Source organism: Coregonus clupeaformis, chromosome 13, assembly GCF_020615455.1.
Source record: "Coregonus clupeaformis isolate EN_2021a chromosome 13, ASM2061545v1, whole genome shotgun sequence".
Lineage (NCBI taxonomy): Eukaryota > Metazoa > Chordata > Actinopteri > Salmoniformes > Salmonidae > Coregonus > Coregonus clupeaformis.
In genome coordinates this window covers 2,781,873-2,807,652 of record NC_059204.1, presented here as the reverse complement: position 1 = coordinate 2,807,652, position 25,780 = coordinate 2,781,873, and the positions used below count along the sequence as shown (strand labels likewise).

At 44.0% G+C, this 25,780-nt stretch overlaps 1 protein-coding gene across 1 annotated transcript in view; it reads right to left on the bottom strand.

Moving 5' to 3' along the window:
• The window catches only part of LOC121580164 (rab effector Noc2-like), a 129,249-nt gene that overhangs the window by 61,175 nt on the left and 42,294 nt on the right, over positions 1 to 25,780 (bottom strand). Inside the window, exon 6 of the mRNA XM_045224597.1 lies at positions 14,417 to 14,588. Within this exon, the coding sequence (XP_045080532.1) occupies positions 14,417 to 14,588 (172 nt within the window). The remainder of the gene's footprint in view (positions 1 to 14,416; positions 14,589 to 25,780) is intronic.

Below are 25,780 nucleotides of genomic sequence, written 5' to 3'. Positions count from 1 at the left end.
CTTTTCAGCCAAATGCGCGGATCAAGTGGGGAAAAAAGTTACTATTGGAGTGGAAAATGTAAGTTCTCAACTTCAGATTGTGATATGCAGAACATGACACCACTTTATACAGCCTAGGCCTCAAGTACCTTTTAGGAATCCAAGTTTTCTAGTGTTTTAGAGGATTACAGACAGCCAGATCTAAAAGAAGGCACATTTCAGCCATTTTATGGGAAGACTTATATTTAGGTTTTTATTTCCAGTACATCTTGCTGCTCGACAGCAATTCTCTGAGGATACCATGGTAACATGCAGCATATGTGCAATTTCCTTCTGTTGTGCCCTTGAGCAAGGCACTCAACTCCAAAACTACCTCCAGAGGAGTTGCCCTTTGATTGACTCTGTACTTCTCTCCACCCTTATTGAGCCAACAAACATCTGGGGTGCAGAGGTATACATCATTCACCTAAAAACACAGAGCTGCACAGCGATAAGCTAAAAGGAAATAAGGAGAGCCTCTGGCTGGTCTAGTGGGTAATGCTGCCTGCAGCACATATTGAGTACAGGTTAGCGTGCATATGAATCCCACTGGTTCATTCAACCTACACCCCCCCAACTATCTATCCCAATAAAATCTGAAAAATACGAGTGGGATTCCAGTTTCCTTAAAAAAAGAAAAGGGAAAAAAAGAAAACCAGTGGCATTTTGCTCGCTCTCTACATGCTTGTTGCACTTTTGGCATAATGAAATTGGAAATATTTAAATATATAGGTGAAATTAAATGAAACAATGTATGTTGATGCTAATGTTATGCTCATGCTAATGATAACAATGGCATAATATATTCAATATGCTGTAGGCTATTGTCTTTTAACAGTTTAGCTCAATTCATTCTGATTAACCTAGCAATTACGACACACCCCTCACTATTGTCATTGGTTGCACTAATTCCACTATTTGTCTACATAACCAGGTTCAAGCATTCATGACATTAGCTTGAAGAAGGCACAGTGATGCCGAAACGTTGGTGGTTTCTTACCCAATAAATTACTGGGAGTTTATACAGTGTGCGACTCTCTTTATTTGTTTTTATAGCTTACAGTTTATTCACTGTTAGTCAGCACCTCTACACTAAATAATGTTCTCATGCTTTTTGTTATACTCCCATCTCATTAAACAACCAAATCAGCAGTGGCGGCAAACAAAACTAAATGAAGAATAATGGCTTCCTCAGAGGAGACGCTCTGGTTTCAATTGATTGTGTTCCGATTCAGATGTCATCGCCAGTGTGGTTGGGTAATGCAGTCAGAGGTCTCGGTGAGTACAATGTGTTTGTGTGACTCAGTTGCACGGCGAAGGGCAAGAATGTGAGTGAGGCATGACAGGTGTTCATGGCTGTGTGGAGTAGATGGTGTCAAATAGAAGTGACTGAGACTCCTTAGATAGAGGTCAAGATTTAACACGTCGCTCTAACTAACAGTTTGAACGGCACTATGTGCTGTATGCTAGTACAAAAAAAATTATACAAAAAAATGTATTGTCACATACACCGGAGAGGTGCAGTGGAATGTATTGTTATATGTGATGTAGTTCAACATAATTTGTCAGCATTGCAACAAATCTGGCACGTTGCTGACCGTTCTTTTGAAAAAATGCTTTCAAGACCTATATACTGACGTGTAGTTATTTGCCATGGCAGTGATGACAAAACAGAGGCATGTTTCATAAGATCTAATGACACTATATGGTATAGTGGTTAGTCTTCATTCAGTAGTATGTGTATTGCACCTGCAGTACCGTAGGGAATGCATACGGTAGCTATTTTAGCACTTCATTTGAACAAACACAATAAAGCGCACGGATCATGTTGAGGTCTGACTAGGTCCCTCTCCGTCATAAAAAAAAAACTACCTCGGAAGACATTTGGCCAAATAAACGTTTTTAAGAGTCACCGTCTCGAGCCGACGCCACAGATGGCGTCTGCGTTAAAATCGTGGTTGTTCTGTCAAGTTTTCTTATTGCTCCCTGTCTCTGTGAGCCAATTTGGAAGGCCCTGTTGGATGATTGGTAGCATCATCAGCAGGCTGGCTATCTCTACCACTTACCATGCAGAAACCTGGGGTCTCCAGAGAGAGAGAGCAAGAGAGATCTCTAATTTCAATTGATCTCGTCCACTTCGAATATGACTCATACCTCTGAACAGCTCATTTTAAGCACAACTCACGGGCAAGGAATGTTCATTGTCGTTTTTTTAATCATCATCTTCAAAGCGTGATGTTAAAATGGGTGTCGGAGTAGGAAAACACACAGTGTGAATTTATACAGTGTTTATCCTGAAATACAGATTGAAATGCCTCCCTTTTTAGTTGCCAAATGGAGCACCTAGTATTCAGGCACATCACTTAGTAAGAGAGCTTTATCCTGTTAGTGGGAATGGGGAGATTGTCACCCAAGTCAATGAAAGCACATTTAATTGATGATCATGATTACATGCGGTGGCAGGGTTATAGAATTCTTCTGAGCAATGGAATACAATACCATTGACCTAAAACATTCCTTACTTTAAAGCTATAGACAAAGGCAATGAGATTGAACAGTTTTGTGATTGAAATCACTGTTACCGATAGCCTTAAAACAGAACAGCAATCAGGTAAAATGAGAATGGATGTGGGACAGGTCCACTTGATTAAAAAGACCTGAATAAAGATAAAATCAACATGTATTTGTCACATACTCCGTAAACAAAAATGTAGACTAACAGTGAAATGCTTACTTATGGGCCCTTCCCAACAACGCAGAGACAAACAAAAATAAAATAATAACACCAGGAATAAATACACAATGAGTAACGATAACTTGGCTATATACACGGGGTACCAGTACCGAGTCGATGTGCAGGGGTATGAGGTAATTAAGGTAGATATGTACATATATGTAGGGATAAAGTGACTAGGCAACAGGATAGATAATAAACAGCAGCAGCAGCGTATGTGATGAGTCAAAAGAGTTGCAAAAAGGGTCAATGCAGATAGTTAAATAGTTAACCATTAGCTACCCGGACTAACTATTTAGCAGTCTTATGGCTTGGGGTAGATGCTGTTCAGGGTCCTGTTCAGGGTCTGAAACTAACTTGTTGGTCAACCAGCCACTGTGGCAGGTAGATTAAAAAATCTACCAGCCACTCAGATTTTTTACGGCGATGCACTTATTAATGAAGCCGCTGACTGATGTGGTAAACTCCTCAATGTTATCGGATGAATCCCGGAATCCAGTCTGTGCTAGCGAAACAGTCCTGTAGCTTAGCATCTGCTTCATCGGACCGCTTCCATTTTGAGCACGCCACTGGTACTTCCTGCTTTAGTTTTTGCTTGTAAGCAGGAATCAGGAGGATAGTTTGATTTGGTCAGATTTGCCAAATGGAGGGCGAGGGAGAGATTTGTATGCGTTTCTGTGTGTGGAGTAAAGGTGATCGAGAGTTTTTTAGCTTCTAGTTGCACAGGTGATATGCCAGCATCGGTTTGTGGTGGTAGATGAAAACTCTCTTGGCAAATAGTATGGTCAGCAGCTTATCATGAGGTACTCTAACTCAGGCGAGCAAAACCTCGACACTTATGATTAGAGATCACTCACCAGCTGTTGTTAACAAAGAGACACACACCTCCCGCTTAACCTTACCCGAAGATGCCGTTCGGTCTTGGTGATGCATAGAAAAACCATCTAGATGTACAGTATATTATAATAATATAATAATATGCCATTTAGCAGACGCTTTTATCCAAAGCGACTTACAGTCATGTGCGCATACATTTTTACGTATGGGTGGTCCCGGGGATCGAACCCACTACCCTGGTGTTACAAGCGCCATGCTCTACCAATTGAGCTACAGAGGACCACGTCTTTGTTCAGCCACGACTCCTAAAACATAGGATATTACAGTTCTTTAGGTCCTGTTGATAGGATAGTCTCAAACAGACCTCGTCCAGTTTGTTCTCCAGTGATTGTACGTTCGCCAATAGAACGGAGTGTAGAGGTGGTTTATTTACTCATCGACGTAGTGTCACGCTCGTCTGAAGGAGGAGACCAATGCGCAGCGTTGCGAGTGAACATGATGACTTTATTAACTTAAAGCAACCACGAAGAAAACAACAAATGACGATCCGTGAAGTTCTATACTGAATACTACTAACAGCAACAAAGAAACAATAACCCACAACACAAAGTGAACTCACAACGTATAAATATGGCTCCCAATCAGAGATAACGAGCCGACAGCTGACACTCGTTACCTCCGATTGGGAGTCATACGACTAATCAAGAACAATTAACCAAACATAGAAAATGCACAACCAGAAATCCCCAACATAGAAATACACCCAAACAATGAAACTAAACAACCCTGGCTCAAATATCAAGGTCCGTGGAGCCAGAGTGTCACATTACCCCCTAAAGGTGCGACCTCCGGGCGCACCAGCATCCAGTCTCGGGGAGGGTCTGGGTGGGCGTCTGTCCCTGGTGGCGCTCTGGCCCAGGTCGTGGTCCCCACCCCACCTTAGTCACTATCCGCTTCCGTATTCCCTTCCTCATGACCACCCCCAACTAAACCCCACTGGATTAAGGGGGCGGCACCGGACTACGGGGCAGTACCGGACTAAGGGGCAGTACCTGACTAGATGGCGGATCCTGGCTGGCTGGCTCTGGCGGATCCTGGCGGGACGGCTCTGGCGGATCCTGGCGGGACGGCTCTGGCGGATCCTGGCGGGACGGCTCTGGCGGATCCAGGCTGGACGGCTCTGGCGGATCCTGGCTGGACGGCTCTGGCGGATCCTGGCTGGACGGCTCTGGCGGATCCTGGCTGGACGGCTCTGGCGGATCCTGGCTGGACGGCTCTGGCGGATCCTTGCTGGACGGCTCTGGCGGATCCTGGCTGGACGGCTCTGGCGGATCCTGGCTAGACGGTTCTGGCGGATCCTGGCTGGACAGCTCTGGCGGATCCTGGCTGGACGGCTCTGGCGGATCCTGGCAGGACGGCTCTGGCGGATCCTGGCTGGCTGACGGATCTGAGCGGATCCTGGCGGGCTGACGGATCTGGCTGCTCATGGCTGGCTGACGGATCTGGCTGCTCGTGGCTGGCTGACGGATCTGGCTGCTCGCGGCTGGCTGACGGATCTGGCTGCTCGTGGCTGGCTGACGGGTCTGGCTGCTCATGGCTGGCTGGCCGGGTCTGGCTGCTCATGGCTGGCTGACGGGTCTGGCTGCTCGTGGCTGGCTGACGGATCTGGTTGCTCGTGGCTGGCTGACGGATCTGGCTGCTCATGGCTGGCTGACGGATCTGGCTGCTCATGGCTGGCTGACGGATCTGGCTGCTCATGGCTGGCTGACGGATCTGGCTGCTCATAGCTGGCTGACGGATCTGGCTGCTCATGGCTGGCTGACGGGTCTGGCTGCTCATGGCTGGCGGAAGGCTCTGGCTGATCCTGTCTGGCGGAAGGCTCTGGCTGATCCTGTCTGGCGGAAGGCTCTGGCTGCTCCTGTCTGGCGGAAGGCTCTGGCTGCTCCTGTCTGGCGGAAGGCTCTGGCTGCTCCTGTCTGGCGGAAGGCTCTGGCTGATCCTGTCTGGCGGAAGGCTCTGGCTGATCCTGTCTGGCGGAAGGCTCTGGCTGATCCTGTCTGGCGGAGAGCTCTAGCGGCTCCCGGTCTGGCGGACGGCTCTGAAGGCTCATGGCCGACGGGCGGCTTTGCAGGCTCAGTACAGACGGGCAGTTCAGACGGCGTTGGGCAGACGGACAGTTCAGACGGCGTTGGGCAGACGGGCAGTTCAGGCGCCGTTGGGCAGACGGGCAGTTCAGGCGCCGTTGGGCAGACGGGCAGTTCAGACGGCGTTGGGCAGACGGGCAGTTCAGACGGCGTTGGGCAGACGGGCAGTTCAGGCCGGCTGGCGACGCACATCGTGGACCTGGTGCGTGGAGTAGGAACAGGCCGGACCGTACCGGGAACACCCACCACTGGCCTTAACTGGGGATCAAGAACGGACCGGACCAGACTGGGAACACACTTCAGTCTCTCATGCCGTGCCACAACAACTTCCCTCCCTCTACTCGCCAATGGCTCCCGTAATCCGATAGCCTTCTCTCCTTTTCTCCCTGTGGCAGCCTCCTGCTGCCCAGGCGCCCAAGCCATGTGCCCCCCCCCAAAAAATTTTTGGGGAGTAACCACGGGCTTCCAGCCTCGACTCCGCGCTTCCTCTTCATACCACCTCCTCTCGGCTGCAGCTGCCTCCAGCTCTTCACGAGGGCGGTGATATTCCTCCTCAGACCACCTCCTCTCGGCTGCAGCTGCCTCCAGCTCTTCACGAGGGCGATGATGTTCCTCCGGTTGTGCCCAAGGACCCTTTCCAGCCCGAATCTCCTCCCATGTCCAAAAGTCCTTAGGAGGCATCCATAACTCCTGTGTCCAGACCCCTTGCTCCTGGACGCGCTGCTTGGTCCTTTTTTGGTGGGTTATTCTGTCACGCTCGTCTGAAGGAGGAGACCAATGCGCAGCGTTGCGAGTGAACATGATGACTTTATTAACTTAAAGCAACCACGAAGAAAACAACAAATGACGATCCGTGAAGTTCTATACTGAATACTACTAACAGCAACAAAGAAACAATAACCCACAACACAAAGTGAACTCACAACGTATAAATATGGCTCCCAATCAGAGATAACGAGCCGACAGCTGACACTCGTTACCTCCGATTGGGAGTCATACGACTAATCAAGAACAATTAACCAAACATAGAAAATGCACAACCAGAAATCCCCAACATAGAAATACACCCAAACAATGAAACTAAACAACCCTGGCTCAAATATCAAGGTCCGTGGAGCCAGAGTGTCACACGTAGTCTGGTCAGGGAGCCGCTCGTTTGCCTCTCTTGCACCGTCTCTTCCTCTTTCGAGTCCCGGGGATTAGGGCCTGGTCCGGAATGAGCAGTACACATCCACAGCAGCCGACTCATTGAAGTAGAAATCTTCATCCAAATCGAGGTTAGTGATCGCTGTTCTGATGTCCAGAAGCTGCTTTCGGTCATAAGAAATAATGGCGAAAATATTATGTAAAGTTAAGATCAGCATAAAAAAACACCCAAAATAACAGAATTGGTCAGGAGTCTGTAAGATGGCAGCTATCCACTGCAGCGCCATCTTCCAGTACACTAGACTTCATTGAAAACAGCACAGCACAGTACAATAGCGTTCAAAAGACACAATCAATGGAATCCCCCTCAACAGAGAACAGAGGGTATTTCCCATTCCAACCTTTGACTGAATGGAGCTCCAAAGGTATTGTCCAGAGACAGAGCAACCCTCTCGCTCCCTCCATGTCAACCCCGCACCCCTCCATCCTAAAATAACCACCCATTGCCTTCTATGAACCCATCAATAGCGGGGTATTATCATCATTACTCGGTTTGCACAGCCAAATACAGAATTTCAGGCACACTAATGAAACCCATTTTAGGAATTTACATAAATGATCTCTGATTAACCCGGGGAAATTAATTCAAATGATCTTGGGGCATTTCACCAAGGAGGAAGAGCTGATAGATAGTCGGAGCCAACCGAAATGTAGCCCCAAAAAATAAGGCTGCATCTCAAATGGCACCCTATTTCCTATAAAGTGCTATAAAGTGCACTATATAGGGAATAGGGTGCCATTTGGGACTCACCCCATTCATCTAGACAGGTGGGGCGAGGTCAAGCACAATAGCTTTATCTATGGCCGAGTCGAAACAACACAAGTCAATGTTATTATGAATAATAAGCGAGATGCTATTTTGGACATGGTTGTGGTTAGTAAAATGACTGGTTTCATACCTCGAAAAAGAAAAAGGTTGATTAATACATGCACACGCACACGACTCGCAAAAAAATTGAATGGTTGATGCACCCACCCACCCCCCACACAAAGCATCATAAGTAAAACAAACCCGCCCTCCAAACACAGAATCCTCTGTATTCTAAGTGTTCTAAACTAGTGGATATTGTAATGAGCCGAGCCAGTCATTAGAGCCCAGTGTCTCTCCATGCTGTGCAACAGCCACAAGGCTCCCTCTAAAGCTGGAAATAGGACTGAGGCCAGACCAGTGCTTTAATGGCTCAATCTCACACAATGCATGCCCGCTCACAAAACAAGGCGGGAATTAAGTAGCCTATACAGGTAAAGGTATGGAAATCACTACTATGCATGTGGGAAGACTGTATCACAAAAGGCCATCAATCCCAACCCAAAAAATCCATGTGGTTAAAAAATCTTATTATATTTGTGACTTTATAGTTAATCAAAGAGTAAGATGCTTCACTTCAATCAATCCAGAAGAAGACATAGGGCTACATTTTCCTAATGCAAAATAATTGTGCCAAAAAATACAGTAATAAAAAAATACAGTAAAGTGCAAAAAATACAGTAATCTCGCAGTGTGACTTAATTTGAAACCAACAATATGCGTTATAAGGAGCCGATTATTTTACTTTAGTAAGCTGAGCATTACATAAAGAGTCTCCTCTTTATAACACACATTGTTAAAGAAAAGTTTCAAATCCAATCATGCTGCCAGATTGAGGTTTATGGATATTTTTTGCACTTTGCACAATTCTTTTGCTTTACAAAAATGTTGCCCTTACACTACACTGACGCAGTGTGGTGTCACGTTGCGTGCTTCCTTAGCTCCTAAGAACTGGACTCAGATCAGCTTTTACACCTGCTGGAGTCTGTGTCCAGATTGTTTAGCTGTGAGCCCTCCCCTTCCTCTGCAGCTCTGTATCCGCTCACCTGCGCCGAGGATGTGGGCCACGGTTCACACAGGTCACAGCCGGAGCTGCCGACACCATCTGATCCCCCCCGTGCTTGCGCTGGGACCACAATGGCTGACCATGACTCAGCCTGGCCTATTGGAAAGCACATGTGAAGAGGGCCCAAACGTGACAAGCCCATAGCTCATGCTATGTGATGTAATGTGAAATGTGTAATGCTATATAATGTGTGCGTGTGTCTTCTGAAGTGCTGATGAAAAGATGATTGTTTGAGAACCCAGTTCATCTGTCATTTGAAATAACAGTAGACAGTATGTTAATACAGTCTCAAATATGAATGTACTGGGTGTATGATTCATATTCTAATGATTATATTTCAGTGTTTCCCCTATATTCATTTAGCAGTGGCAAGCCGCTGGTGCTAAATTGTTGCCGCCACTCCAATAAATATATTTTAAAAAAATATAATAATAATAATTTTCAGGATGGTAAAACGTTGTCAGTGTAAACTTAAACAACAAAAAACATATATAAAGTATGTTGAAAAGATAACAAAGCTATATATGTTTAAATAACATCATCATTCAGAACTAACCAATAAAAACTAGACAGTCAGAGAGAATCTAAAATTCCAAAAATGTCTTGGCATGGAGCCCTCATTGATTTTGTTATAATGTTTGAGACACTCAGATAGAATAAGAACACAGCATAAGCCATGTCAAAATATGTAGAATTGCAGGAAATTAGCTTTAAAACAGATTTTTTTCTACCAACCCCATGACAAAATGTGTAGAATTGCAGGGAACTAGCTTTAAACGGTAAAATGTTCTCTCCGCCCCATGGCAAAATTGTAGAATTGCAGGAAATTAGCTTTAAAACTGCACATTGTTTCTCAGCCCTGTGGCAAAATGTGTTGAATTGCAGGAAATTTGCTTTAAAACTGACTTTTTTTCTCTCAGCCCCATGACGGTAGACTTTATGAAAATCCCCTTAAACATCCCACAGGTCCACACACTGACAGGTAGATGTGTAGTGAACTACAGTATACAGTGGGGAAAAAAGGTATTTAGTCAGCCACCAATTGTGCAAGTTCTCCCACTTAAAAAGATGAGAGAGGCCTGTAATTTTCATCATAGGTACACGTCAACTATGACAGACAAAATGAGAAAATAAAATCCAGAAAATCACATTGTAGTATTTTTTATGAATTTATTTGCAAATTATGGTGGAAAATGAGTATTTGGTCAATAACAAAAGTTTCTCAATACTTTGTTATATACCCTTTGGCTAGGCCACTCCAGGACCTTGAAATGCTTCTTACGAAGCCACTCCTTCGTTGCCCGGGCGGTGTGTTTGGGATAATTTTCATGCTGAAAGACCCAGCCACGTTTCATCTTCAATGCCCTTGCTGATGGAAGGAGGTTTTCACTCAAAATCTCACGATACATGGCCCCATTCATTCTTTCCTTTACACGGATCAGTCGTCCTGGTCCCTTTGCAGAAAAACAGCCCCAAAGCATGATGTTTCCACCCCCATGCTTCACAGTAGGTATGGTGTTCTTTGGATGCAACTCAGCATTCTTTGTCCTCCAAACACGACGAGTTGAGTTTTTACCAAAAAGTTCTATTTTGGTTTCATCTGACCATATTACATTCTCCAAATCCTCTTCTCATCCAAATGCACTCTAGCAAACTTCAGACGGGCCTGGACATGTACTGGCTTAAGCAGGGGGACACGTCTTGCACTGCAGGATTTGAGTCCCTGGCGGCGTAGTGTGTTACTGATGGTAGGCTTTGTTACTTTGGTCCCAGCTCTCTGCAGGTCATTCACTAGGTCCCCCCGTGTGGTTCTGGGATCATTTTGACCCCACGGGGTGAGATCTTGCGTGGAGCCCCAGATCGAGGGAGATTATCAGTGGTCTTGTATGTCTTCCATTTCCTAATAATTGCTCCCACAGTTGATTTCTTCAAACCAAGCTGCTTACCTATTGCAGATTCAGTCTTCCCAGCCTGGTGCAGGTCTACAATTTTGTTTCTGGTGTCCTTTGACAGCTCTTTGGTCTTGGCCATAGTGGAGTTTGGAGTGTGACTGTTTGAGGTTGTGGACAGGTGTCTTTTATACTGATAACAAGTTCAAACAGGTGCCATTAATACAGGTAACGAGTGGAGGACAGAGGAGCCTCTTAAAGAAGAAGTTACAGGTCTGTGAGAGCCAGAAATCTTGCTTGTTTGTAGGTGACCAAATACTTATTTTCCACCATAATTTGCAAATAAATTCATTAAAAATCATACAATGTGATTTTCAGGAAAAAAAATCTCAATTCGTCTGTCATAGTTGACGTGTACCTATGATGAAAATTACAGGCCTCTCTCATCTTTTTAAGTGGGAGAACTTGCACAATTGGTGGCTGACTAAATACTTTTTTCCCCCACTGTACATAAAAGGACACACACACACAGTCAGTGTGTATTTAACTATACAGCATATGCACGCACAACATGCACAACACACACACACACACACACACATTGAACTACTTAATTGAATGAAGAATAACAGATGGTTGGGTTTTTATCCGTGTCACACCCAATTTATTTAGCATAAATCGTTATTTTCTGCTCGCTTTTTTTGAAAGGGTTAGGCAAATTGCAACCAGCTGCTCAATATTTCAGGTAGTATTTGATATCAATTTGATCTTTATTAATGGACCAGTCCTGGCAATAATGCAGTGGATTCCCGATAAACTTTTTGGGCAAAATTGAATTTCTCTTTCAATATGCGGTCATAAATATGATGCAGTTTAAGAGGTGGACTGAGAACATGAATTAAATGTCAGAAAGCAGGCACCAGACATATATAAACGCCACATAAAAACACACGTAACCCTTCAGGCTTACAGAATGTTGAAACTGCTTACCAAACACAGGGTGATATAAACTAAGCTCAGACAGACGTATTTCGCTCGGGTTTCAATAAATACAAGGCTTCAGTTATGGCCTTGTGATATAAAATAAACAGAGGAGACGCTCACATATCTATTGAGGCAAACGCAGCGACAAACACTTTTAGAATAGCTTAGGTGCACGGTCAGAAACATATCTGTGGCCTTGCATCAAAGGCTGTTTGATCATTCCCCAGGTGAGTCATAGCAAATATGTGGCATAATGGTGCTCCGAGGTCCCCAGCAAGCCATTGAGCATCAGAGATGAGGAGCGTGGCCCTGAGAAACTCAATAGAGAACATAGATGAGGCCTTTAGAAAGGGAGACTTGCATTCTAAGGCGATGATACTTTCAGTGAATATGACAACGGTTGATCTTGTTGTTTATAAAGCTGTGAGAGTAACACTGTCCACTTTATATCAAACTGCTATAGCGATTGTAAGGTGCTTCCAAAGCACAACTGCAGATAATATATAGAATTTGTTATACTGTAGCTCCACAGAGACAATAGACAGTGATGATGATGCATCTCACTGTTACCATTGTTATGTTATCAGATTTGACAATTTAACTGAAGATAAATGGCAACGAAGATCTGGATTCACCTTCCCTTGTAGGGTGGAGATTTTGGACCTGAAGCAGCCCACATATATTAGAGCAAACATTTCTTAACCTTGCTTCTCTAAAGGAGCTTCCGTCGTCCTTGGGAATTGTCCAATTAAGATAAGATGCCAACATAAGAGGGGACTTTGAAAACAAGCGTCAGCTATTTGATCAGGCTCCCTTCAAAAAAGTTCCTTTTGATGCATTTGGAGAAAACAATTAAGAAACTGTGAGAGTAAAACAACAAAAGGAGGAGTTGAAAAAATTAACAACAAAAAGAAAAAAACGCAAACAAAGTTATTGGAATTAACCCCTGACATCACACAGGGAATCCAAATTAAAGACGGGACATTTATGAGATTAACACGACACAAATGCCCAAATTGAAAACATAATTCTCAACCAAATAAAATGGTCAAAACAAACTGGGAATGGGGATGGGGCGGGTGGGAACAGGGCTGAAGGAAAACAGCGGCTGTATCCGAAATCTTTCTACCTACTGCTTACTAAAAGTATACACTGAGTGTACAAAACATTAGGAACCCCTTCCTAATACTGAGTTGCACCCCCTTTTGCCCTCAGAATGTTGTGGAAAATAACCACTATACTTTATTACAAATAAGGTCTTACATCAAGAAATGACTTTATAAAGTTTTCAACAAAGCCGATACCCGTCTGCAGAAGGGCACACATTCTTACGGTCTCCCTCCATCTTATATAGTCCTCTTCAGTTTTCCCGCTTTTTTATTGCTCCGCCCACTTCCTTTGTCCCTGAGGACGGCTGAACTATTACTCCAACCAATCACCCGCTCCCCTGTCTTGCACACACACTCATGTTTAGTTTAAACATGACAAGGCCCTAAATTACACAAACCTCACCCCCTCAAGCTGTAATCAATCAAGAAGATACCAAGGAGACAAAAGTCTAGCCCAAACTCTATTCAAACAAACGGCCCAATTCAGTTAGCCACCAAGAATGTTAACTATATGTTCATGATTAACTCAATTTATCTGATAATCCATTAAAAATACACATCAAGAACAGCCTCAATTCGACAAGGCATGGACTCTACAAGGTGTCAAAGGCGTTCCACAGGGATGCTGGCCATGTTGACTCCAATGCTTCCCACAGTTGTGTCAAGTTGGCTGGATGTCCTTTGGGTGGTGGACCATTCTTGATACACACACGAAATTGTTGAGCGTGAAAAACCCAGCAGAGTTGCAGTTCTTGACACACTTAAACCGGTGCATCTGGAACCTACGAATGGCACACATACACAATTCATGTCTCAATTGTTTCAAGGCTTAAAAATCCTTCTTTAACATGTCTCCTCGACTTCATCGACACTGATTGAAGTGGATTTAACAAATTACAGCAATAAGGAATCATAGCCTTCAGCTGGATTCACCTGGTCAGTCTATGTCATGGAAAGAGCACTGTTTTGTACACTCAGTGTATACTATGTACTAACCATACTACACACTATTTAGAAAATACTTTTCAGTAAAAATGTATGTAAGCAACAAATCAACATACTAAGCTCATCCATGCAAAGGAGGCGTCATCTTAAGTGCAATTGGGTTGTTCCACGCCATTTGTTCATTTAGGCACAGCCCATCCCCTTTATCCAATTATCAGCTGTTGTCAAACACGTGTGTAGGAAAATACTATTATTTTCCTCAATAGTGTGCAGCGAATTCATGCTAAATGAAAAAACGAAAATGAGTATGACATCCTTTCATTTAACACACTAATTTGTAACAATTTAACATACTATAAAACTCTCTCTTCTTTACTACCCAAAAAGCCTACTAGTAGTACAAGTTTTCGGACACGGCCAGCGAAGGTTCATCCTAATCAAACATGGACTAAAAGAGTATTCTAAAATCTAAGGTCATCTCTATGTCACTGTTTTGTTATTGTACAAAAACAAACTGAAATCATGTCGAATTTCTGTCTTATAAAGAACTGATGGTTATTTTCAGTTCAAGCATGTCTCAAAAGAAGCCGCAACAGGACACCAAATGCACCCATTTTAAACTATTCCAAATAAGGAATAACTGTATTACAGTGGACATGGGGAGTGACTGACTGACCTTTGCTGTGTGCCCATGTGTAGGTGCGGCTGACATTGGAACTCCTGGCCATCTTCTGCCCTCCTCCATGGGCCCCTCGCAGTCCCAGAGGAGCACCACTTGGACCCTCCTTCCCTGGGCGCACGTACTTGGGCAGGAACTTGTAGAACCAGGCTCCAGACCGCTTCCACACCTGGACAAAACATACAGAAGGATTGTCGTCAGTTTTGAGGACAAATATGTGCGTTCTCAATGTACAAGTTCAAGTAGTACTTTTTCAGTTTTCATAAGATTCCTGGATACCGAACGTGGCCCTGGTTTACAAATAGCGAGGCGCAACCTCACATTTACATTTACATTTTAGTCATTTAGCAGATGCTCTTATCCAGAGCGACTTACAGTTAGTGCCTACATTATATTTTTTTCCCCCTGTGGGAATCGAACCCACAACCCTGGCATTGCAAACGCCATACTCTACCAACTGAGCTACATCCCCTGCCGGCCATTCCCTCCCCTACCCTGGCCCAATTGTGCGCCGCCCCATGGGTCTCCCGGTCGTGGCCGGCTACGACAGAGCCTGGATTCGAACCAGGATCTCTAGTGGCATAGCTAGCACTGCGATGCAGTGCCTTAGACCACTGCGCCACATCAGACAAACATTGAAAATGTGCAATTTGCATACAGTATATGAAACATAAAAAATGACAGCTTTTCCATGCATACCCAAAAGGAAAATAACTATAATTTCCAAAGACTCAGATTGGTCTAATAGCAATGTCTGAACTCCCATAGGCCACAACAGTCTTGTCTGGAGATGCACTGACAGTCTCCTGGCATAAGCATGCTAACAAACTGGTGGTGGGCGCTAGGCTCACCACCGTTCAGTGCTGTGGGCAATGCCACCGTGCCACTAATGGACAGCAGGCATTAAAATGTCAGGGCCGATAGCAGCTGCTCCAGAGTTGGCAAGTGCCACATCCCAGCCGGAAACACTTTCCTCATCTCTGCAGGCCTACTGCATTATCACATTTTATCAGAAAGGCAACATTTTCACATTTGCATCAGCAAGTAAGCTCCCCAAAACCCCTGAAAATCAGCAAGAAGAGCTAGGCATTCCAAAAATGATGTTCTCATTCCGGCTTCCACTGTGGGGGAATGTATGTACAACTCAAGTACAGAGTTCTAGCTCAAATGTACAACTCAAGTACACAGTACTGCATTGAAAAACAAATGCCTTTTTTCTCATAACCTATAGTCAGTAATCAAAAACATCATTTTTTACTCCAACTATCAAGTCAGTTTCTGAAATAAATGATGCAATTGCATGGTAACCACGGCCAATGGTGATGAATGACAGGTACTGGTCAAGCTCCCCATCATGATTCACATTTTTGGATGACCATGGGGCTCAAATGAAAGGTCAGATAACTGTTTTCTAGTAAATAAGGGTTATACTGTATTTCTTTGAACCCTGTACTTCTTTTTAAAGTAGCAGTAAATGTATGTCATTAATGAAGGTAGGATATTCCCTTCAGGACACTCTGCTGATGAACTTAAGCATCAAAGCTTTTAGGTCAGTTGTAGTAAGTCATCTCGCTCTCATTAGCCTACCTCAGTAAGTCCACAGGCATCTCTCTGCCCAAGTTGCCTAAAAACCAGCAGACCTTTTCTCCACGTTTAAGTGTTTCTTAACGAAAAGGACTCCTCAGGAACTCAGAGGTTAGAAGATTTTCAAAGGCTTCTGATTGTCTTCAATTATCCATAATCATCCTCTATGAGGGATTGGTGATAAAAATCCATACCTCACCATGTTCTAATGCGGTAAATCATCCGTTTAGGGCCTATTGGAATGTGTCATCTACAATATCGATTTCTGCCAGTTGGAACACAACCAGCTCAGTTGACACACCGGTTTCAGTGTAGATCACAGCAACTCTGATATGATCCTGAGTGTCAAAGCTGAGAAATGATCAATTGCCTCTCCCAAATTAATCTCTCCTTGACTGTAAATGACATCGCTTCCCTTAGGACTGACAGGGGAAATTAAATGAGAAATACAAATAGACTGAACCATACACAATGGACTGATGTTGTCACATTAAGAGAAAGCAGGGACATGTCTTGGGCCAGTAGAAAGTCACTGTATGAAAGCTACCGTATGAAAAATACCATATACAGTGGGGGAAAAAAGTATTTAGTCAGCCACCAATTGTGCAAGTTCTCCCACTTAAAATGATGAGAGAGGCCTGCAATTTTCATCATAGGTAGATATCAACTATGACAGACAAAATGAGATTTTTTTTCTCCAGAAAATCACATTGTAGGATTTTTAATGAATTTATTTGCAAATTATATGGTGGAAAATAAGTATTTGGTCAATAACAAAAGTTTCTCAATACTTTGTTATATACCCTTTGTTGGCAATGACACAGGTCAAACGTTTTCTGTAAGTCTTCACAAGGTTTTCACACACTGTTGCTGGTATTTTGGCCCATTCCTCCATGCAGATCTCCTCTAGAGCAGTGATGTTTTGGGGCTGTCGCTGGGCAACACGGACTTTCAACTCCCTCCAAAGATTTTCTTTGGGGTTGAGATCTGGAGACTGGCTAGGCCACTCCAGGACCTTGAAATGCTTCTTACGAAGCCACTCCTTCGTTGCCCGGGAGGTGTGTTTGGGATCATTGTCATGCTAAAAGACCCAGCCACATTTCATCTTCAATGCCCTTGCTGATGGAAGGAGGTTTTCACTCAAAATCTCACGATACATGGCCCCATTCATTCTTTCCTTTACACGGATCAGTCGTCCTGGTCCCTTTGCAGAAAAACAGCCCCAAAGCATGAAGTTTCCACCCCCATGCTTCACAGTAGGTATGGTGTTCTTTGGATGCAACTCAGCATTCTTTGTCCTCCAAACACGATGAGTTGAGTTTTACCAAAAAGTTATATTTTGGTTTTATCTGACCATATGACATTCTCCCAAACTTCAGACGGGCCTGGACATGTACTGGCTTAAGCAGGGGGACACGTCTGGCAATGCAGGATTTGAGTCCCTGGCGGAGTAGTGTGTTACTGATGGTAGGCTTTGTTACTTTGGTCCCAGCTCTCTGCAGGTCATTCACTAGGTCCCCCCGTGTGGTTCTGGGATTTTTGCTCACCGTTCTTGTGATCATTTTGACCCCACGGGGGTGAGATCTTGCGTGGAGCCCCAGATCGAGGGAGATTATCAGTGGTCTTGTATGTCTTCCATTTCCTAATAATTGCTCCCACAGTTGATTTCTTCAAACCAAGCTGCTTACCTATTGCAGATTCAGTCTTCCCAGCCTGGTGCAGGTCTACAATTTTGTTTCTGGTGTCCTTTGACAGCTCTTTGGTCTTGACCATAGTGGAGTTTGGAATGTGACTGTTTGAGGTTGTGGACAGGTGTCTTTTATACTGATAACAAGTTCAAACAGGTGCCATTAATACAGGTAACGAGTGGAGGACAGAGGAGCCTCTTAAAGAAGTTGTTACAGGTCTGTGAGAGCCAGAAATCTTGCTTGTTTGTAGGTGACCAAATACTTATTTTCCACCATAATTTGCAAATAAATTCATTAAAAATCCTACAATGTGATTTTCTGGATTTTATTTTCTCAATTTGTCTGTCATAGTTGACGTGTATCTATGATGAAAATGTATTCAACCCCTTTGCTATGAAGCCCCTAAATAAGATCTGGTGCAACCAATTACCTTCAGAAGTCACATAATTAGTTAAATAAAGTCCACCTGTGTGCAATCTACAGTCGAAGTCAGAAATGTCAGAATAATAGTAGAGAGAATGATTTATTTCAGATTTTATTTATTTCATCACATTCCTAGTGGGTCAGAAGTTTACATACACTCAATTAGTATTTGGTAGCATTTCCTTTAAATTGTTTAACTTGGGTCAAACGTTTCGGGTAGCCTTTCACAAGCTTCCCACAATAAGGTGAATTTTGGCCCATTTGCTTGACATCATGGGCAAATCAAAAGAAATCAGCCAAGACCTCAGAAAACATTTTTGTATACCTCCACAAGTCTGGTTCATTCTTGGGAGCAATTTCCAAACACCTGAAGGTACCACGTTCATCTGTACAAAAAATAGTATGCAAGTATGAACACCATGGGACCACGCAGCCGTCATACCGCTCAGGAAGGAGATGCGTTCTGTCTCCTAGAGATGAACATACTTTGGTGCGAAAATTGCAAATCAATCCCAGAACAACAGCAAAGGACCTTGTGAAGATGCTGGAGGAAACAGGTACAAAAGTATCTATATCCACAGTAAAACGAGTCCTATATCGACATAACCTGAAAGGCCACTCGGCAAGGAAGAAGCCACTGCTCCATAACCGCAATAAAAAAGCCAGACTACGGTTTGCAACTGCACATGGGGACAAAGATCGTAGTTTTTGGAGAAATGTCCTCTGGTCTGATGAAACAAAAATAGAACTGTTTGGCCATAATGACCATCGTTATGTTTGGAGGAAAAAGAGGGTCGCTTGCAAGCCGAAGAACACAATCCCAACCGTGAAGCACGGGGGTGGCAGCATCATGCTGTGGGGGTGCTTTGCTGCAGGAGGGACTGGTGCACTTCACAAAATAGATGGCATCATGAGGAAGGAAAATTATGTGGATATATTGAAGCAACATCTCAAGACATCAGTCAGGAAGATAAAGCTTGGTCGCAAATGGGTCTTCCAAATGGACAATGATGCCAAGCATACTTCCAAAGTTGTGGCAAAATGGCTTAAGGACAACAAAGTCAAGGTATTGGAGTGGCCATTACAAAGCCCTGACCTCAATCCTATAGAAAATGTGTGGGCAGAACTGAAAAAGCATTTGCGAGCAAGGAGGCCTTCAAACCCGACTCCGTTACACCAGCTCTGTCAGGAGGAATGGGCCAAGATTCACCCAACTTATTGTGGGAAGCTTGTGGAAGGCTACCCAAAACATTTGTCACAATTTAAACAATTTAAAGGCAATGCTACCAAATAATAATTGAGTGTATGCAAACTTCTGACCCACTGGGAATGTGATGAAATAAATAAAAGCTGAAAGAAATCATTCTCTCTACTATTGTTCTGACATTTCACATTCTTAAAATAAAGTGGTGATCCTAACTGACCTAAGACAGGGAATTTTTACTAGGATTAAATGTCAGGAATTGTGAAAATCTGAGTTTAAATGTATTTGGCTAAGGTGTATGTAAACTTCCGACTTCAACTGTATACACTTCCTGATAAACTCAGTCACCGTTTCCGTGTATACGTCAAAATTATTTTTGGAAGCTACATTTAACATATCCCAGTCTGCGTGATCAAAACAATGTTGAAGCTTGGATTCCGATTGGTCAGACCAGCGTTGAATAGTCCTTAGCACGTGTACTTCCTGTTTGAGTTTCTGCCTATAAGAAGGGAGAAGCAAAATGGAGTCATGGTCAGATTTGCCGAAAGGAGGGCGGGGGAGGACCTTATAACCATCCCAGAAGTTCAAATAGCAATGGTCGAGGATATTAGCAGCGCGAGTACAACAGTCGATATGTTGATAGAACTTCGGCAGCCTAGTCCTCAAATTTGCTTTGTTAAAATCCCCGGCTACAATAAATGCAGCCTCGGGATATGTGGTTTCCAGTTTGCATAAGGTCCAGTGAAGTTCTTTGAGGGCCGTCGTGGTATCGAGGGAGGATATACACGGCCGTGACTATAACCAAAGAAAATTATCTTGGGAGATAATACTGTCGGCATTTGATTGTGAGATATTCTAGGTCGGGTGAACAGAAGGACTCGAGTTCCTGTATGTTACTACAATTACACCATGAGTCATTAATCATGAAACACACACCTCCACCCTTCTGCTTCCCGGAGAGATATTTATTCCTGTCTGCGCGATGAACTGAGAACCCATCTGGCTGGACCGATTTCGACAGAACATCCCGAGAGAGCCATGTTTCCGTGAAACAGAGTATGTTACAAGCCTTGATGTCTCTCTAGAAAGAAATCATTGCCCGTAGTTCGTCGAGCTTGTTAACCAGAGATTGAACATTAGCGAGTAGAATACTTGGAAGTGGTGGTTGGTGGTTGAACCAGCAGACCACTCCGAGTGTCTCTCCTCCACCGGCGATGTTTTGGGTCAGCCGCTGGAATCAGTTCAGTTGCCATGGGGAGAGCAAACAAAGGATCTGCTTCGGGAAAGTCGTATTCCTGGTCGTAATGCTGGTGAGTAACAGCCGCTCTGATATCCAATAAACACTTTCTGAGCTAATAATGTAAAAAATAATACATAAAAAAACAACACACTGCAAAGTTTCCTAAGAGCTAGTCGCGAGGCCGCCATCTTCGTCAGCGCCATGTCCAGTCACATGATCTCAGTATATATACACCTGTTCTGAAAGGCCCCAGAGTCTGCAACACCACTAAGCAAGGGGCACCACCAAGAAAGCGGCACCATGAAGACGAAGGAGCTCTCCAAACAGGTCAGGGACAAAGTTGTGGAGAAGTACAGATCATTGTTGGGTTATAAAAAAATATCCGAAACTTTGAACATCCCACAGAGCACCATTAAATCCATTATTAAAATATGGAAATAATATGGCACCACAACAAACCTGCTAAGAGAGGGCCGCCCACCAAAACTCACGGACCAGGCAAGGAGGGCATTAATCAGAGAGGCAACAAAGAGACCAAAGATAACCCTGAAGGAGCTGCAAAGCTCCACAGCAGAGATTGGAGTATCTGTCCATAGGACCACTTTAAGTCGTACACTCCACAGAGCTGGGCTTTACGGAAGAGTGGCCAGAAAAAAGCCATTGCTTAAAGAAATAAATAAGGAAACACGTTTGGTGTTCGCCAAAAGCCTTGTTGGAGACTCCCCAAACATATGGAAGAAGGTACTCTGGTCAGATGAGACTAAAATTTTTGGCCATCAAGGAAAACGTTATGTCTGGCGCAAACCCAACACCTCTCATCACCCCGAGAACACCATCCCCACAGTTAAGCATGGTGGTGGCAGCATCATGCTGTGGGGATGTTTTTCATTGGCAGGGACTGGGAAACTGGTCAGAATTGAAGGAATGATGGATGGCGCTAAATACAGGGAAATTCTTGAGGAAAACTGGTTTCAGTCTTCCAGAGATTTGAGACTGGGACGGAGGTTCACCTTCTAGCAGGACAATGACCCTTAGCATACTGCTAAAGCAACACTCAAGTGGTTTAAGGAGAAACATTTAAATGTCTGGGAATAGCCTAGTCAAAGCCCAGACCTCAATACAATTGAGAATCTGTGGTATGACTTAAAGATTGCAGTACACCAGCGGAACCCATCCTACTTGAAGGAGCTGGAGCAGTTTTGCCTTGAAGAATGGGCAAAAATCCCAGTGGCTAGATGTGCCAAGCTTATAGAGACTTGCAGCTGTAATTGCTGCAAAAGGTGGCTCTATAAAGTATTGACTTTGGGGTGGTGAATAGTTATGCACGCTCAAGTTTTCAGTTTTTTTGTCTAATTTCTTGTTTGTTTCACCCAAAAAATATTTTGCATCTTCAAATTGGTAGGCATGTTGTGTAAATCAAATGATACAAACCCCCAAAAAATCAATTTTAATTCCAGGTTGTAAGGCAACAGAATAGGAAAAATGCCAAGGGGGGTGAATACTTTCGCAAGCCACTGTACAACAGCGTTCCTACAGAACGAACGAATGCCAGAGAACAAAACCAAAAGAAACGTGTCAAATTTAAATGGACCTCTTTACATACAATTATTTGTCATAGGACGGGGAGGAATGACAAAAAGGTAAAAGCTGCCAGGCGCAATTTCCTCATTATTTAATCACGGTAGTAGTCATTACGGTAAAGGAAAAGCATGGTCTACTGGGGAATCACAACTGTCACTTCAAGAACAACATAAAGGGGGGATATGGTGGTGAGGCAACTTTCTTCATGTCAGGTCCGATAATATGGGCCTTCATTTACTTAGCTGACATGTTGAGGGGGCTTTAATCTAGGTTAACAAGGGCAGAATAGGTCATGGTTAAACACGTAGCAGCCGTGCTGTTAGCGCCTGTGCTCCGTCGAGGGCACAGGTTTGATGTCTGTGATGGGAATTATGTAGCACAGCTTCCTCTTGTTCTTCAAATGACTATTTAGAGACTGTTTGATGGAGAAGATGGCTGCCGTTCTACAGCCCTCTAACCAATTGTACTATTATGTGTGTTGTTTCACGTTATTTGTAATTTATTCTGTACATAATGTTTCTGCCACCGTCTCTTATGACCAAAAAGAGCTTCTGGATATCAGGACAGCGACTACACACCTCGTATTGGACAAATATTTTTTCTTCAACGAGCCGGACGCGAAGGATATCCTACAGACACCCGACAAGGCCCAAATTCCTGTCATTCGCATGAGAAAGAGATGGAGATATCGTGGACGTAGGTCGGGGTGCCTTGTAAGGATCCGACAGCGAGCGAGTAAACTGCCTCTTCCATCAATCCTATTAGCCAATGTTCAATCATTTGAGAACAAATACGATTACGGTTATCCTACCAATGGGACATTAAAAACTGTAATATCTTATGTTTCACCGAGTCGTGGCTGAACGACGACATGGACAACATACAGCCGACGGGATATATGCTACACCGGCAGGATAGAACGGCTGACTCCGGTAAGACAAGGGGAGGCGGTCTGTGTATATTTGTAAACAACAGCAGGTGCACAAAATCTAATACTAAGGAAGTCTCAAGGTTTTGCTCGCCTGATAAGCTGTAGACCACACTATTTACCAAGAGACTATTCATCTATATTTTTCGTAGCTGTCTATCTACCACCACAAACTGATGCTGGCTTTAAGATTGCACTCAATGAGCTGTATAAGGCCATCAGTAAACAGGAAAACTCTCATCCAGAGGCAGTGCGCCTAGTGGCCGGGGACTTTAATGCAGGGAAACTTAAATCCGTTCTACCTCATTTCTACCAGCATGTTAAATGTGCAACCAGAGGAAAATAAACTCTAGACCACCTTTACTCCACACACAGAGATGCATACAAAGCTCTCCCTCGCCCTCCATTTGGCAAATCTGACCATAACTCTATCCTCCTGATTCCTGCTTATAAGCAAAAACAGTTGTGTACTCCTCAATGCTATCTGAACAATCCCGGAACATATTCCAGTCTGTGCTAGCAAAACAGTCCTGTAGCATAGCATCTGCATCATCTGACCACTTTTTTATTAACCGAGTCACTGGTGCTTCCTGCTTTAGTTTTTGCTTATAAGTGTTGAGGACTGAGCACGCCCCCATTCTCATCGACGGGGCTGTAGTGGAACAGGTTGAGAGCTTCAAGTTCCTTGGTGTGCACATCACCAACGAACTATCATGGTCCAAACACACGAAGACAGGCGTTCAGAGGGCACGACAAAGCCTATTCCCCCTCAGGAGACTGAAAAGATTTGGCATGGGTTCTCAGATCCTCAAAAAGTTCTACAGCTGCACTATCGAGAGTATCCTGACTGGTTGCATCACCGCCTGGTATGGCAACTGCTCGGCACCCGACTGCAAGGCACTACAGAGGGTAGTGCGTACGGCCCAGTACATCACTGGGGCCAAGCTTCCTGCCATCCAGGACCTCTATACCAGGCGGTGTCAGAGGAAGGCCCTCAAAATTGTGAAAGACTCCAGCCACCCTAGTCATAGACTGTTCTCTCTGCTACCGCACGGCAAGCGGTACCGGAGCGTCAAGTCTAGGTCCAAAAGGGTTCTCAACAGCATCAGACGGATGGTCTGACATTCTCCTGTAGAATTCTCTGATACAGAGCAGAATTCATAGTTCCTTCTATTAAGGCAAGTTGTCCAGATCCTGAGGCAGCAAAGCATCCCCAAACCATCACACCACCACCACCATGCTTGACCTTTGGTATGATGTTCTTACTGTGGAATGCAGTGTTTGGTTTTCGCCAGGCATAATGGGACCCATCTCGACCAAAAAGTTGACTCAAGTTTGCCAAAAAGCACCTGGATGATCATCAAGATTCTTGGAAGAACGTTCTATGGACAGATGATTCAAAAGTATAACTTTTTGGACGACATGGTTCCAGTAATGCCTGGTGAAAACCAAACACTGCATTCCACAGTAAGAACATCATACCAAAGGTCAAGCATGGTGGTGTGATGGTTTGGGGATGCTTTGCTGCCTCAGGACCTGGACGACTTGCCTTAATAGAAGCAACCATGAATTCTGCTCTGTATCAGAGAATTCTACAGGAGAATGTCAGACCATCCGTCTGTGAGCTGAAGCTGAAGCGCAGCTGGGTCATGCAGCAAGACAATGATCCAAAACACACAATCAAGTCTACATGAAAATTGCTAAAAAGCAACAAATTGGAAGTTTTGGAATGGCCTAGTCAAAGTCCAGACCTAATCCCTATTGAGATGTTGTGGCAGGACTTGAAACGAGCAGTTCATGCTTGAAAACCCACACGTCACTGAGTTAAAGCAGTTCTGCATGGAAGAGTGGGCCAAAATTCCTCCACAGCGACGTGAGAGACTGATCAACAACTACAGGACGCATTTGGTTGGAGTCATTGCAGCTAAAGGTGGCACAACCCCGCAGACCCGCGGGAAACAGATTTCTTGTGGCCCCCACCCCCATCAAAGTTGCCCATCCCTGACTTAATGAATGGCCACTTCTATGTGGAGTGCGAATAATTGAAAATATGTTTATGTTTACAATTTTCATCAATTTGAGTAGCTTCACTATTATGTTTCTTGTCTCAAAAACCTTTGTACATTTCGTACAGTTAGTTCATTTAAGACACAATCTGCCTTAGAACGGGGAAAGACTGCAGTTCAAACAAGCTATCTGATCCACTTTTCAAAGAGGAATGACTTGCATAGTAGGTTAGCAGCACAGCACTGGTAAACCATGCTGAGAAACTCACAGCTGTACAGATGGCATCTTTGAAATTAGAAAACAGAGAGAGGAGGCGGCTGCTGTATGGCACAGATGTAACCACAGTGATATGAGACGTGTGAGAGGAAAACTGTGGATCTTTACTAGAGCGTACAGCCCACCTCCAGACTTGTTTTTCATTGGGAAGACAGACTGACACAGTGAGAACCTTTGAATGCCATGATAGACAGCCCATATACACCGTGGACTGTTACAATACAAGTTGTATCATCAATTACAGGGCAGGTCTGCCAAAGACAGAAAAAGTATCCATACATAATGAAGAGACACAGGAACTTATTTTACTCTTTCAAAAAAACATCCACCTGTTTTAAAATAAGTAACACTACTTTCATTAAACCCCTCAGACTACAACAGTTGCCAGTGAGTATCAAATAACAAATCGAGATAAGCTTATAAGGAGAAT